We start from the raw sequence: 16,508 nt of genomic DNA on the forward strand, positions 1-16,508 counted from the left end.
AGTTCTCAATTTGAGGAAACATAGTAATAATATTCATGTTCAATTTTGTCAGACGAGGTATGTGTTACGTACCAATACTGTACAAGTCCTGGGTATAACCCCGTAATCATTTTAGTCTTCACTTTGAAAATGTGCCACAATCTTGAAACCAGTTTTGTTGCTCACTCACAGTACAATTGTGGACAAAGCCATTTTCCAGGGGAAAACATTGAAAGGAGCTTTCAAAATGTTTTACCTGTACCATACTGGTGCTAAAAGCAAAGCTGGCTGTTCCAGTGAAAACCGTAAGACATAAAAGAAAGACATTACATTGACTAGTCTCAAAGGGGTGTGTGAGTATACAAATTGTAAATTGTCATCGATTGATGTATTACAGGGATCATCAACTAGATTCAGCCGAGCGACAATTTTTTCTTGAGCGGATGGGAAGAGGGCCAGAACATAATTAGAAATGATTTGTAGACTACAAAAAGCCCAAACATATGAAACGTTTGACTAAAACACAATCATTTCAAACCTTGCTTACATTTGTATACAATCACACACACTGTATATCTCTCTACTATGTGTGGGAATACTTTGGAACAGATGTCCAAAATTAAAATCACTTGTATCTGATTTGCTGGTGTTTTAAAGTATTTTATGTCCAATAATAAGGATAATGTATGATGTATTACATAGGTGCTCTTAGTTATTACATTGTGTGTGACTGACTTATGATAGAGCTATGCTGGAATGCATTGACATAAACGTTAGATTGGTTGTCAAATCATGTTTCTGACATGCCTTGTTTTTTTTTGTTTTTTTTAACTTGAGGATTTCTTGCAAGCCAACAACACCTCTAAATTGTGTATCACCTAAAGCATAATTTTTTTCTACTGAAAGTGAGGAGAAAAAAAACTGCAGACTTTGAAGTAAGGTGAAAGCCTATCAGACTTGAATGCTTTTCCCTTTTCATGTTTAATGGTCGGATGAGAAAGTTGGATGTCAAAAAAAGACCAATAGCAAAGTAGCCTCTTTCCCCCATGTTCTGGTTCTTCCAAACATAAATAAAAGACGAATACAACTATTAAAGACAGCAATCGGACTCTATAGTGATGCACCATTATTTCCTCTAAAATCTACATTGTAAAGCATTGAGCACATTAACAACACCATCGTATTGGCACAAAAGCGGAAGCATCAGACAATCTAAACTGACATTAATCTTTCTTAGCAAAACACAAGGGTAGCACTTCTAGAGAGGGACAAAACCCGGAATGTTGATTGTCTCTAACAACAGTAGTACAGCGTTACATTGTGCAAAGTAATCTTATTGGTTGTTAATTGATGAAGCATTCGATGGGAGAAAAAAAACGTAGCCTCGCGGGCCAATTTAGCAGAGTTCAAGTGAATTGCTTTGAGCACACTGCGCTCATGCTTGGTGAGTATAAACTATTTAATTTATAAAATGCAAAGGCCCTGGGTAATTATCAAGGATAGCACAGACAGGAGCCGTCCCAGTTGCCATTGCACGTCTTACACAACAAATGAGTGTATGGAATGGAGTAATGACATTTTTTCAAGCCACCAGACTGTGAACACAGACTCATTAGAGAGGAACGTTGGTAAACACTTAATGACATTCAACCAAGACAGAAAAGTTACAGTTAACAACGTTATTATATACAGGGCATTATGTGGTACGAGTTCTCCTCAGCAGTGCAAATGCCGGAAGTCTGTGTCTGTACTAAATTGTAACTCGGTGAAACCATTGTCATGGACACGTTTTAGAGAGTTCAGTCTATTTCTAGAGAATGATGTATTAGCTACAGTTCCTTTAATATTCTGAAGATGTCCTTTCAAAATCATTAATTGAGAGAGAAGAAAACGGAGCAAAATAGTTAACTTTACCCAGCCATAAGCACAGCTATTTGGCCGTGAACACAAGCCCCCACCTCTCTAAATTTCCATGGAGAGAATAAAGGAAACTTAAATGCAGTGTTTCAAATGGTGTCGTTAAAGCTAATTGATACACAGCATTTCAGTTAAAAAGGAGAGTCCGAAACTTTTAATCAAATTAGTAACATGTTTAAAGGAGAGGTTTCACATTCGTCATTGATAAACAGTACAGTGATTTCAGTATCCAAAACAATTAACTATTTATCAAACACTTAGTGATGTAACATTTCTTCAGAAATGTACTTGTGAGATGAATGTTCTGTCATCTCATATCCCTGTCTTAGCCAAGCACGTTTTGTAATTATTAGTAATTTTCCAGGCTACAGCCTTGGTGAGTCTTTTTCAGAGTGGCTACATTTCTCTCTTTGATTTTATTTTGTACTGATAGAAGACTATTCTATTCCCTCAGGGTTTATCCGGGCTGCCCTGCCGTTCGGCTTAGTGAGGAGAGAGCTGTCTTGTGAGGGTTATCCGATCGACCTACGCTGTCCAGGAAGTGATGTCATCATGATTGAAAGTGCCAACTACGGCCGAACTGACGACAAGATCTGCGACGCTGACCCCTTCCAGATGGAGAACATAAACTGCTATCTCCCAGACGCCTACAAGATCATGTCACAAAGGTAAACCCCCTGTAATTCCTGATGGGAACTGTTGTCTTTACACCTGTTTTTTGTACAGACAGGAGTCTTTGGACTACACACTACAGAGGGGTATACTATGAAGCAAGCTAGATCTACTCGGCTTCAGTTAGCTTGCTACTCCAGCTCAGGCTTCATCCATACTATGACAGTGGATATTGCTCGTCCACCTGCCCCTAACCCTAGCAGGCTTGTAACTGCGCTTGCATGTCGCACATGGCTAGTCGAACGCCGAACTGTCCATACCAAACCCTAATATAGTGACATACACTGAGTGTACAAATCATTATGAACACCTGCTCTTTCCATGACATACTGTAGGTGAATGCTGGGGAAAGTTATGATCCCCTATTGATGTCACTTGTTAAATCCACTTCAATCAGTGTAGATGAAGGGGAGGAGACAGATTAAAGAAGTATTTTTAAACCTTGAGACAATTGAGACATAGATAACTCAATATTAGGAAGGTGTTCCTAATGTTTGGTACACTCAGTGTGTATTATAATACATTAGTTTTCTGTATGGGTGTTCATTGAGACACTGCTGAAACATCAATCCATGGGCAAGTCAGTGCCACATTTTAATTTGTGCCAAAATCAAAATGAAAGAAAAGTTATATTGCAAATTCAGCAGGCTATTGTGTGAAATAGACTTTTAGAAGTGGCATCTTTATTTTATTACTGTGGTGTGCATTGGTGTGGTTATCAATGCACAAGCACCTTTTTCCCTCTCCTATCGATGCAATTATTGTAAATCAAATCCAATTTTATTGGTCACATACACGTGTTTAGCAGATGTTATTGCGGGTGTATCGAAATGCTTGTGTTTCTAGCTCTAATAGTGCAGTAATATCTAATACGTAATATCTAACAATTTCACAACATATGCACAATACACACAAGTCTAAGTAAAGGAATGGAATTAAGAATATATACATTTATGGACGAGCAATGTCAGAGCGGCATAGACTAAGATACAGTAGAATAGGAGACATACAGTTGAAGTCGGAAGTTTACATGCACTTATGTTGGAGTCATTAAAACTTGTTTTTCAACCACTCCACAAATTTCTTGTTAATTATTAACAAAATATAGTTTTGGCAAATCGGTTAGGACATCTACTTTGTGCATGACACATGTCCTTTTTCCAACAATTGTTTACAGACAGATTATTTCACTTATAATTCACTGTATCACAAAAATTATGTCATGGCTTTAGAAGCTTCCGATAGGCTAATTATTTGAGTAAATTGGAGGTGTACCTGTGGATGTATTTCAAGGCCTACCTTCAAACCCAGTGCCTCTTTGCTTAACATTATGGGAATATCAAAAGAAATCAGCCAAGACCCCAGAAAATATTTGTAGACACAAGTCTGGTTCATCTTTGGGAGCAATTTCCAAATCCCTGAAGTTACCACGTTCATCTGTACAAACAATAGTAAGCAAGTAGAAACACCATGGGACCAGGCAGCCGTCATACCTCTCAGGAAGGAGACGCATTCTGTCTCTTAGAGATGAACGTACTTAAAAAAAATGCAAATCAATCCCAGAACGACAGCAAAGGACCTTGTGAAGATGCTGGTGGAAACAGGTACAAAAGTATCTATATCCACAGTAAAACGAGTCCTATATCGACATAACCTGGAAGGCAGCTCAGAAGGAAGAAGCCAATGCTCCATAACCGCCATACAAAAGACAGACTACAGTTTGCAACTGTACATGGGGACAAAGATCGTACTTTTTTGGAGAAATGTCCTCTGATCTGATGAAGCAAAAATAGAACTGTTTGGCTATAATAACCATCATTATGTTTGGAGGAAATAGGGGGAGGCTTGCAACCCGAAGAACATCATCCCAAACGTGAAGCACGGGGGTGGCAGCATCATGTTGTGGGAGTGCTTGGCTGCAGGAGGGACTGGTGCACTTTTCAAAATAGATAGCATCATGAGGGAGGAAGCTTATTGGATATATTGAAGCAACATCTCAAGACATAAGTTAAAGTTAAAGCTTGGTCGCAAATGGGTCTTCCAAATGGACAATGACCCCAAGCATACTTCTAAAGTTGTGGAAAAATGGCTTAAGGACAGCAAAGTGAAGGTATTGGAGTGGCCATCACAAAGCCCTGACCTCAATCCTATAGAAATATGTAGGCAGAACTGAAAAAGCGTGTGCGAGCAAGGAGGCCTACAAACCTGACTCAGTTACACCAGCTCAGTCAGTGTCACGCCCTGACCTTAGAGATCCTTATTTATTCTCTATGTTTGGTTTGGTCAGGGTGTGACTCGTGTGGGAAAATCTATGTTTTCTATTTCCTTGTTTTTTGCCAAGTGTGGTTCCCCGTCTGAGGCAGCTGTCTATTGTCGTCTCTGATTGGGGAAGTTGTGATTTTCCGTTTGGGTTTTGTGGGGGGTTATTTTCTGTCCAGTGTTTGTGCCTGACGGAACTGTTCGCTTTCCTTTTTTGATTTGTTATTTTTTGAGTGTTTCTTGAAAATAAATATCATGAACACTTTCCACGCTGCGCTTTGGTCCACTCTTCCTTCCACCGACGATGAGCGTTACAGTAAGGAGGAATGGGCCAAAATTCACCCAACTTATTGTGGGAAGCTTGTGGAAGGCTAACCGAAATGTTTGACCCAAGTTAAACAATTTAAAGGCAATGCTGCCAAATACTAATTGAGTGTATGTAAACTTCTGACCCACTGGGAATGTGATAAAAGTAAAAAAAGTTAAATAAATACTTCTCTCTACTATTATTCTGACATTTCACATTCTTTAAATAAAGTGGTGATCCTAACTGACCTAAAACAGGGAATTTTTACGAGGATTAAATGTCAGGAATTGTGAAAAACTGAGAGAGAGAATCTGATTTAATTGTTCTTCACCTTGCTGCTTAGATTCTTCATTCGGGATGAATGTAGTTAGCCCTGAGTTAGCCTACCCTGGAGCAGGTTAGTTCTGAAGGATTCGTTGCCATATACATTTTCCTGGCTAAAAGGTGAGCCACATTCGTGGTACCGGTTATCCCAATTTGAACTCTGAGTTGACCAAAGTTTCCTCGCTAATTTCTCAAACTATATTCGTAGTATAGGGCTCAGGGTAGTCTTTTTAGCAATACACTGATTTTCATAACAAAAAATGTACTAATATTCTAATAGTAAGCACTTTCTCTGACTACACAAAGCATTGCTTGAATGTGGCTGGAATAGATATGAACACCTGCACACCTCAGTAAACAATAGTTGTGCATCTTAATACACAAGGTCCTGTCACACAGGGTTGCAGTGAGACAAAGTGCATGGGATGGCATGACGTACGAGCGCCACAACCCAAGATATTGGATCATTTGAGGCTGTCAGCAACTCTGGCAAATCTGTCTGGGGAAATAAGAAATAATGAAATAAAACAGAGTTGCCGTTGTATTCAGGGGGGTTATTGTCAAGTCGTATTTGATGAAGTCAGATAGCTGACTCCCACAGTTGATCCGGCCTGAGAGGTTTCTAATACCCCATGTGTTTGACCCTGCTGAGTAGTACACAGGCTCAGACATATAGTCACAGAGAAATTGCCCACTGGATCAAACATTGTCCTTAGACATTCTCCAACATCTTTTCACCCAAGCCTCTAATAGCCTTTTCACGCCGGACAAACCAAGCCAAACTCCTCTGACTGCACGGTCCTGGTTAAACATCCACCATCGTTGCTGGAATGGGCCATATGAAAATAGAATTTCCGAGCAGAGTACACATGGGGTCGGCACAATAATGTGAAAAGGGTGTATCTCGTTGGAACAAAGGCAATGGTTCCACAGACTTTACAAAGGTGTCTATGAGAATATGACCCTCCATTGTGATAGTGTTGAATAAACTAGCTGGCTTCCATCAGCGAGTATACTGTATTAGCGAGTGACTGCTTTTGGTTGCATTGACGTTATAATTGATCTATTTTGCTTTGTTTTTAATGCACAGCTTGTCCATAAAAGTGTAGCATTTTTTGGATGAAATGGTTATTGTATGTTTAAAACCAGCTCATGCCAGTCAGAGACAATTCATGGAAAAAAATAATACGAATATTTTGACCATTCGCACAACTGTATCACACTGAGCCAAATACTAACACTGGATAACATCATATTTTGTGAAAATCTTCCATTGACATCAATACATGCTTTATGTGAAAGCCACGGAAAAGAAATGTATTTGAAGTTAGGATTTAGTTGTATGTTTTCTTTTATCTAGTCTTCACACTATAATAACATATTGTTTGCTGCATAACTTATTAATGGGTGAATGCAAAACAAATCCTTTTCATAATTCTATCATTAGGGACAGCTTGAATTAGCACCCAGGATCACAAGGCATTAATGAAATGCGGAGCAATTCCACAGTAACAGAGACTCATTTCACTTAAAATGTATGCTAAACAAAACCATTGATTTAAAAGTTTAACAAACCATACAACTATATGCACTATCCAAAACTAAATATGTATTGATAATAGTTGGCAGGGGTCTTTACTTCAACATTGTTGTGTTTTGATGTATTTCTAATACTTCTTAAGACTTTTTCTGGTCAAACATTTTCCATCTGTTTGACAAGAAATCTAAGCCTTTGTTTATTTCACATTTTTAGGATGGATAATGGTTAAATTTGGTATAAATTCCATAATCTTTTATTTGATTTGATGGGTCCTTTTACATGGAAATGACCTGCTCTTTCAATGTAAAAATAGGTTTTTGCTCTGCTAAATGTATGCATTCCCAAAGTTCAGCACAGTATCTCACATCTAGAATTGCCACAGTTATCCAAGTAACATTGGAGCGATTAATCGAACCATAGCTGATTTAATGAGCCATTCACACTTTCACTGTACAGACCGGCTTAATCTTTGGACTTGCATAGCTTAATGTTTGGTATGTGAAGAAGGCAACACCTATTCCCCATCTGAAAAGATTTGGCATGGGTCCCCAGATCCTCAAAGTTATACAGCTGCACCATCAAGAGCATCCTGAACGGTTGCATCACCGTCTTGTATGGCAACTGCTCGGCATCCGACCGTAGGGTTCTACAGAGGGTAGTACGTATGGCCCAGTACATCACTGGGGCCAAGCTTCCTGCCATCCAGGGCCTCTATACTAAGTGGTGTTAGAGGAAGGCACAAAAAATTGCCAAAGACTCCAATCACCCAAGTCGTAGACTGTTCGTTCTGCTACCGCACGGCAAGTGGTATCGGAGCACCAAGTCTAGGTCCAAAAGACTGCTGAACAATTAATCAAATGGCTACCTGAACTATTTGCATTTGTTTACACTTCTGCTACTCGCTGTTTATTATCTATGCGTAGTCATTCTAACCCTAACTACTGTACATGTACATGTTACCTCAATTACCTTGACTAACCTGTACCCCTGCACATTGATTCAGTACCCTCTGTTTATATCTTCGTTATTGGTATTTTATTGTTACTTTTTTTAAACTTTTGTTTATTTAGTAATTATTTTCTTAAAACTGCATTGTTGGTTAAGGGCTTGTAATTAAGCATTTCATGGAAATATCTATACCTGAAGAAAATGCTGGCAGGATCAACCAGGATCAACCCTGCAACATTGAGGTTTACCTGGGCACACAGCGAAGCACAGGGACCCAGTCCTCCAGTGATTGATGAGACCCAAGCACACTTGTGGGCACCGAGTGGGAGGCCCTGACCTACCCACATCCGAAGCCGCTCGAGAGGTGTTCTATTGGAGGGTTTTTGGAGTATAGCACATAACAGTCAACGACAGGGTTTGAGAAATGTAATGGTTCTCTGGCGTCAGTGCGTAATAGGATGGTTCCTCACCCCAGGCACGCTGCCTAGGTGTGCCATGCCCTGAATCGGAACGCTATGGGAGGACCACTGAGATGGACGCTGGGTCTCGCTCGGCGTGAGGCCGAGCGTGTTGGAGAGCAGTGGGGAAATCTCTAAAAGATGCACGACTGATGGGGGCCCTCCCAGGGTGGATCACGTAACAATCAGTCAGGAGGAGTGAAACTGGTTAGACAAACAGAGAGGGACCAAGGGGATGGATGGTCTAATGCAGGGAGTGAGGACCAGGCCACCCCAATACAGGGCCTTCAAGTATTCAAACCCCTTGACTTATTCCACATTTTGTTTTGTTACTGAATTCAAAAATGATTAAATATGTTTTTCTCTCACCCATCTACACACAATACCACATAATGACAAAGTGAAAACATGTTTTTTGACATTTCTGCAAATGTATTGAAAATGAAACGCAGAAATGTCTCATTTACATAGCTATTCACACCATGTGAGTCAATATATGTTAGTATCACCTTTGGCAGTGATTACAGCAGTGAGTCTTTTTGGGTAAGTCTCTAAGATCTTTTGCACACTTGGATTATAGAATATTTGTGCATTATTCTTAAATTATTCAAGCTCCGTCAAGTTGGTTGTTGATAATTGCTAGACAGCCATTTTCTGGTCTTGCCATAGATTCTAAAGCTGATTTAAGTCAACACTCTAACTAAGCCACTCAGGAACATTCCATGTCATCTTGGTAAGCAACTCCAGTGTATATTTGGCCTTGTGTTTTAGGTTATTGTCCTGCTGAAAGGTGAATTTGTCTCCCAGTGTCTGTTTATCACCAAAAATAACTCCCCAGTCCTTTCTGACAACAAGCATACCCATAACATGATGCAGCCACCACCATGCTTAAAAATATTAAGTGGTACTCAGTGATGTGTTATTTTGCTTTTACCCTAACGTAATGCTTTGTATTCAGGACATAAAGTTGATTTCTTTGCCCCATGTTTTGCAGTTTTAATTTAGTGTCTTATTGCAAACAGAATGCATGTTTTAGCATTTTTTCTTTATTTTTCTGCACAGGCTTCCTTCTTTTCACTCTATGTTAGCATTGTGGAGTAACTACAATGTTGTTGATCCATCCTCAATTTCCTTCCTCTCTAGCAACTGAGTTAGGAAAGATTCCTGTATCTTTGTTGTAACTGGGTGTATTGATACATCTTCCAAAGTGTAAATAATAACGTCACCATGCTCAAAAGGATATTCAATGTCTGTTTTTTTTACCCATCTATCAGTAGGTGCCCTTCTTTATGAGGCATAGGAAAACCTCCCTGTTTTTTTGTGGTTGAATCTGTGGTTGAAATGCATTGCTCGACTGAGGGACCTTACAATTATCTGTATGTGTGGGGTACAGAGATGAGGTAGTCGTGTTAAACACTGTTATTGCACACAGAGTGAGTCCATGTCCATGTGACTTGTTACATAATTTTTACTCTTGAAATTATTTGGGCTCCCGAGTGACGCAGCATCTCAGTGCAATAGGCGTCACTACAGTCCCTGGTTCGAATCCAGACTGAGTCACATTCGGCCGTGATTGGGCGTCACATAGGGCAGGCTCACAATTGACCCAGCGTCTGGCAAGGTAGGCCGTCATTATAAATAAGAATTTGTTCGTAACTGACTTGACTAGTTAAATAAAGGTAAGACAAATAAAAATAATTGTAGTTTTGCCATTACAAAGGGGTTGAATACTAATCGACTGGAGACATTTCAACTTTTCATTTTTTATTAATTTCTAAACATTTCTAAAACCATATAGTAATTCCACTTTGACATTATGGGAAAATTGTGTAGGTCAGTGACATGAAATCAGGCTGTAACACAATAAAATGTGGAAAGATTCAAGGGATGTGAATGCTTTCTGAAGGCACTGTATCTACCTGCATCATAACTAGGGAGAGGTAAAAAAAATTTGACCCCCCCCCCAGAGGGCAGAGACTGACTCAGAGGTCACCAGAGCAATGGTCACCTGCCAAGAGCGAGAAACCATGTGTGGGAGAATTAATACAGTATATAAATATTGTACTCATAACCACTTAAAAGGAACAAAATTGCAACAGGATACAAATAAATCTAATGCCAATACGTGTTATTTGATGAAAAATAGATTTTAAAAAGTTAATTATAGAAGTTTATTAATTGGTTATGTCCCCTGGAGTGACGGCTACTGTATTTCCTCAGGTGTGACACCATTTTCATGACACAGCTAGGAAAAAGTAAGCTGTCACACAGTTAGAAATCTCAGGCTGTATGGTCTATTTGGAGCCTTATTTTTAACAGTAAGCCTACCATATGATTTCACCACAACATGTTTTCATTTTATTTTATACTTAAATTGTTTAAAAATATATGAATTATTTTCATATATAAGTTCAAAAGGCGTTACACCAAATGACCCAAATGACTAAGAAACTGACCCCTTTAATTTCAATGGCAGAGATATTGAATATTTTGCTAAATATTTCTGATGAAGTTTACAATCTGTTCAGGCCATGTACTCCAGCCATGTCTTCTGTACTTCCTCATTGCAAGAGAACCCTTCTCAGCGCAATAGTGCCCAAATGCTGACTCTTTGTTTAATCCCAGAATTATGTCACATCAAGTGGATATTGCTCTTAAGGACAAAATGTAGTCAGAACTGGTAGACTTGGGGACCATTGTTTCTTGAAATAAACTTCTTTTACTTTTACTTAACTACAAGAGTAGGTGAAGGGAAGTAAAATATTTTTTCATAAATGTACTTAGTCAATGTCCCATAACCTTGGACAAAGGTCACGTTTGGTTCAAAATTGTAATAAAACAAATCATATACTGCATGATTTTACGCATGATCCAAATTAAAAAATGAAGCTTTTAGTGTTATATCACATTTTTTGGAAATATGGAAAGAAAATCCAATGAAACAATGACTAAGCAACCAACATCAATTATCTTCAAAACATATAGTGATCTTCACTGGGTATTAGAATGCAAAGTCAGTGTTATAGCTAGGAGATCTGATCTTCTGCATTTCCACAAGTCAAAATGGGGTACTGTTCTTTGCCCCTTTTTGAGCTGAAGTGAGCTGAAAAACTCCATATGTGGGACAATTGGCATACAATTATGTATGTTCTCTCTTATAATTTCGCAATCATATGTTTAGGACCCACAGCCGGCATTACTTTCTTTAATGTTTTTCCACAACTAATCTGAGATAAGAAAGCACATCATCTAAGTAAACCCTCGAAAACGGTTCGCAACATAATGAACTGCTGTCTTGTAGTATCACATAGGTGCAATGACTTTGATGGATCTTGTTGGCACTAGGAGTTATTTTTATATCAGGTTTATATGAGCACCATGATTTTATGAAAATAGCCCTAGGACTGCTGGAGCTCAATTAGAATGGCCAGCTGCAAGCAATTAGGCAGCTCAAGTGGGTGATTGTCTGTACAGAAATGTTTAACTGAGACCCCTCCCCAACATTTTTGGACCTGCAAGGATATAGAGGTTTAGTACAGATTTTAAATACAAATGTATAGTATTATTATTTTAATATTTAAAATTGTACTAGTAATACATTGTTTCCTAGTATCAGGGCCGGAATAGGCCCCAAGGCTTTGTTTTTTATTACCCCAATCACCATCATTTTCTGTGAACAAATCCTTCAACCAAGATGCAATTGGATGTTGGGTAAATTTACTGTTGAAGAAAAAGGCCCTTTTATATCAAATCAAATTTATTTATATAGCCCTTCGTACATCAGCTGATATCTCAAAGTGCTGTACAGAAACCCAGCCTAAAACCCCAAACAGCAAGCAATGCAGGTGTAGAAGCATGGTGGCTAGGAAAAACTCCCTAGAAAGGCCAAAACCTAGGAAGAAACCTAGAGAGTAACCAGGCTATGTGGGGTGGCCAGTCCTCTTCTGGCTGTGCCAGGTGGAGATTATAACAGAACATGCCCAAGATGTCCAAATGTTCATAAATGACCAGCATGGTCGAATAATAATAAGGCAGAACAGTTGAAACTGGAGCAGCAGCACGGCCAGGTGGACTGGGGACAGCAAGGAGTCATCATGTCAGGTAGTCCTGAGGCATGGTCCTAGGGCTCAGGTCCTCCAAGAGAGAGAAAGAAAGAGAGAATTAGAGAGAGCACACTTAAATTCACACAGGACACTGAATAGGACAGGAGAAGTACTCCAGATATAACAAACTAACCCTAGCCCCCGACACATAAACTACTGCAGCATAAATACTGGAGGCTGAGACAGGAAGGAGGGGTCATAATAAACCGATAATAACATTTGCGATGTGGCTCAAGTGGTGAACATGGGGAACATTTGAGAGCTAGAAAATGGTATATCATACACTGCAGTTGAGGAACAATGGGAAAGTAATTCTGCTTTGAAAGTTGATAAACTTGTGACCCCACTTTTGAGAAAATGGTCCTTGAATGTTTTGGTACACTTACTGGAGAGCTGTTCTTTGTCTGCACCCATTCAGCGTCGTTCATACCCTCTTAAGCCTTACCCATCTCTTTAAAATCAAAGTTTATTTGTCACATGCACAGGATACAGAAGGTGTAAACGGTACAATGATAGTACTTGGATGGTCTCCAAGATGGCGTAGCAGTTGGATGTCTGTTTTGTCTTGTCCCTTTCCATTCCGTGTATATATCATTTTCTTTGTGTATATTTTTCATCTCAATTTCCATCCCCGGTCATCACCGTTAACTCGGACATCAGTACTCACATCACTACTCCTGGCTAACATCTCTGTCCCGATGAAAGCACCAGTTAGGCTGGAGTGGGACAAAATCCCTGCTGCAGTGTGCAAACCGATTGCTGCCCGAACCCACCCGCCTGCACGACTTGCATCACTATTCTGGACGGTTCTGACTTAGAATATGTGGACAACTGCAAATACCTAGGTGTCTGGTTCAACTGTAAACTCTCCTTCCAGACTCACATTAAGCATCTCCAATCCAAAATGAAATATATTATCTGCTTCCTATTTCGCAACAAAGCCTCCTTCATTCATGCTGCCAAACATACCCTCGTAAAACTCACTATCCTACCGATCCTTGACTTCGGCGATGTCATTTACAAAATAGCCTCCAACACATAGTCTATCACAGTGCCATCCATTTTGTCATCAAAGCCCCATATACTACCTACCACTGCGACCTGAATGCTCTCGTTTGCTGGCCCTCGCTACATATTCGTCGCCAAACCCACTGGCTCCAGTTCACCTATAAGTCTTTGCTAGGTAAAGCTCCGCCTTATCTCAGCTCACTAGTCACCATAGCAACACTCTCCCGCAGCATGTGCTCAGCAGGTATATTTCACTGGTCATCCCCAAAGCCAACACTTCCTTTTGCTGCATTTCCTTCCAGTTCTCTGCTGCCAATGACTGGAATTAATAAAAAAATCACTGAAGCTGGGGTCTTTATATCTCCCTCTCTAACTTTAAGCATCAGCTGTCAGAGCAGCTTACCGGTCACTGTACCTGTACACAGCACATCTGTAAATAGCACACCCAACTACCTCATCCCCGTATAGTTATTTATCCTCTTGCTATTTTGCACCCCAGTATCTCTACTTGCACATCATCATCTGCACATCGATCACTCGAGTGTTAATGCTAAGTTGTTATTATTTCACCTCTATGGCCTATTTATTGCCTTACCTCCCTACTCTTCTACATTTGCACACACTGTACATATATTTTTCTATTGTGTTATTGAATGTATGTTTGTTTTTGTAACTCCGTGTTGTTTTTGTCGCACTGCTTTGCTTTATCTTGGCCAGGTCGCAGTTGTAAATGATAACTTGTTCTCAACTGGCCTACCTGGTTAAATAAAGTTGAATAATTAAATAAATAAATTAACTTGTACTAGCGTATCAGCAATATCAAAAACAGAAAGTGTCATAAATATTTAATATTTTTTAGATGACGCTTACACGACACATTTATCTAGACATGTACACATGTTCATGAAATACAATCGATGACCGTAATCAACCCAGACAAATCAAATCAAATTGTATTTGTCACATACACTTTAGCTAGTGTATAAAAGTAGAGACTCGGAAAAAGTATATCATCCTCTGCTAATTATTTAAAAATCATACAATGTAATTTTCTGGATTTTTGTTTTAGATTCCGTCTCTCACAGTTGAAGTATACCTATGATAACAAATTACAGACCTCTACATGCTTTGTAAGTATGAAAACCTGCAAAATCGCCAGTGTATCAAATACTTGTTCTCCCCACTGGATATATATATATTTTTTTAAATTGTCCTGTTGTAGGAGGAAATTGGCTCAAATTAAGCACCGTCCACAAAACAGCATGGTGTTGCAAAATGGAGTGATAGCCTTCCTTCTTCAATATCCCTTTTACCCTGTACAAATTGCCCACTTTACCACCACCAAAGCACCCCCCAGACCATCACATTGCTTCCACCATGCTTGACTGATGGCATCAAGCACTCCTCCAGCATATTTTAATTTTTTCTGCATCTCACGAATGTTCTTCTTTGTGATCCGAACACCTCAAACTTAGATTTGTCTGTCCATAACACTTTTTTCCAATTTTCCTCTGTCCAGTGTCTGTGTTCTTTTGCCCATCTTAATCTTTTATTTTAATTGTCAGTCTGAGTTATGGCTTTTTCTTTGCAACTCTGCCTAGAAGGCCAGCATCCCGAAGACACCTCTTCACTGTTGACGTTGAGACTGGTGTTTTGCAGGCACTATTTAATGAAGCTGCCAGTTGAGGACTTGTGAGGTGTCTGTTTCTCAAACTAGACCTCTAATGTACTTGTTCTCTTGCTCAGTTGTGCACCGGGGCCTCCCACTTCTCCTTATATTCTAGTTAGAACCAGTTTGTGCTGTTCTGTGAAGGGAGTAGTACACAGCACTGTACGAGATCTTCAGATTCTTGGCAATTTATTGCATGGAATAGCCTTTGTCAGACAAAAAATAGACTGACGAGTTTCAGAAGAAAGGTTTCTGGCCATTTTCTGGCCATTTTGAGCCTGTAATCGATCCTAATAAATGCTGATGCTCCAGATACTCGACTTGTCTGAAGAAGGCCAGTTTTATTGCTTATTTATTGCGTAACAGTTTTTAGTTGTGCTAACATAATTGCAAAAGGGTTTTCTAATTGTCAATTAGCCTTTTAAAATGATAAACTTGGATTAGCTAACACAACGTGCCATTGGAACACGTGCCATTGGAACACGTGCCATTGGAACATGTGCCATTGGAACACGTGCCATTGGAACACGTGCCATTGATGGCCATTGATGGTTGCTGAAAGTGTGCCTCTTTACACATATGTAGATATTTCATAAAATCATCTGCAGTTTTCAGCTACAATAGTAATTTACATCATTAACAATGTCTACACTGTATTTCTGATCAATTTGATGTTATTTTAATGGACAAAAGTGAGCTATTCTTTCAAAAACACGGACATTTCTAAGTGACTTCAAACTTTTGAACGTTAGTGTATATTTAAAACCAAATATGGTGGATTGGAAATTATGCAGACAATTACATTGATGGAAGCCACATATATCTGCAGTATTAAAGCTGATCTAAGGGGCCTAGCCCAAACCTTGAAAAACAACCCCAGACCATTATTTATCTTCCACCAAACTGCATTTAGGCAGGCTAGCGTTCTCCTGGCATCTGCCAAACCCAGATTTGTTCGTCGGACTGCTAGATGGTGTAGTGTGATTCATCACTCCAGAGAACGTGCTCAAGAGTCCAATGTTGGCTAGCTTTACACCACTCCAGCCGACGCTTGGCATTGCGCATGGTGATCTTAGGGTTGTTTGCGGCTGCTCGGCCATGGAAACCATTTCATGAAGCTCCCGACGAAAAGTTAATGTGTTGACGTTGCTTTCAGAGGTAGTTTGGAACTCGATAGTTACAAAGATTACAGACGATTTTTGCGCACTACCCACTTCAGCACGTCGCGGTTCCGTTCTGTGTGGCCTACGACTTCTTTGCTGAGCCGTTGTTTCTTCTAGACGTTTCCACTTCACAAAAACAGCACTTACAGTTGACCAGGGCT

The 16,508-nt window shown here is 39.6% G+C and overlaps 1 protein-coding gene across 7 annotated transcripts in view; it reads left to right on the forward strand.

Moving 5' to 3' along the window:
• The window catches only part of adgrl2a (adhesion G protein-coupled receptor L2a), a 198,017-nt gene that overhangs the window by 100,567 nt on the left and 80,942 nt on the right, over window positions 1-16,508 (forward strand). For all 7 annotated transcript variants that reach the window (XM_064990538.1, XM_064990540.1, XM_064990542.1 and 4 more), the window contains exon 3: window positions 2,351-2,564. In XM_064990538.1, coding sequence (XP_064846610.1) covers window positions 2,351-2,564 — 214 coding nt within the window. The remainder of the gene's footprint in view (window positions 1-2,350; window positions 2,565-16,508) is intronic.

Source organism: Oncorhynchus masou, chromosome 16 (assembly GCF_036934945.1).
Source record: "Oncorhynchus masou masou isolate Uvic2021 chromosome 16, UVic_Omas_1.1, whole genome shotgun sequence".
Classification (NCBI taxonomy): domain Eukaryota; kingdom Metazoa; phylum Chordata; class Actinopteri; order Salmoniformes; family Salmonidae; genus Oncorhynchus; species Oncorhynchus masou.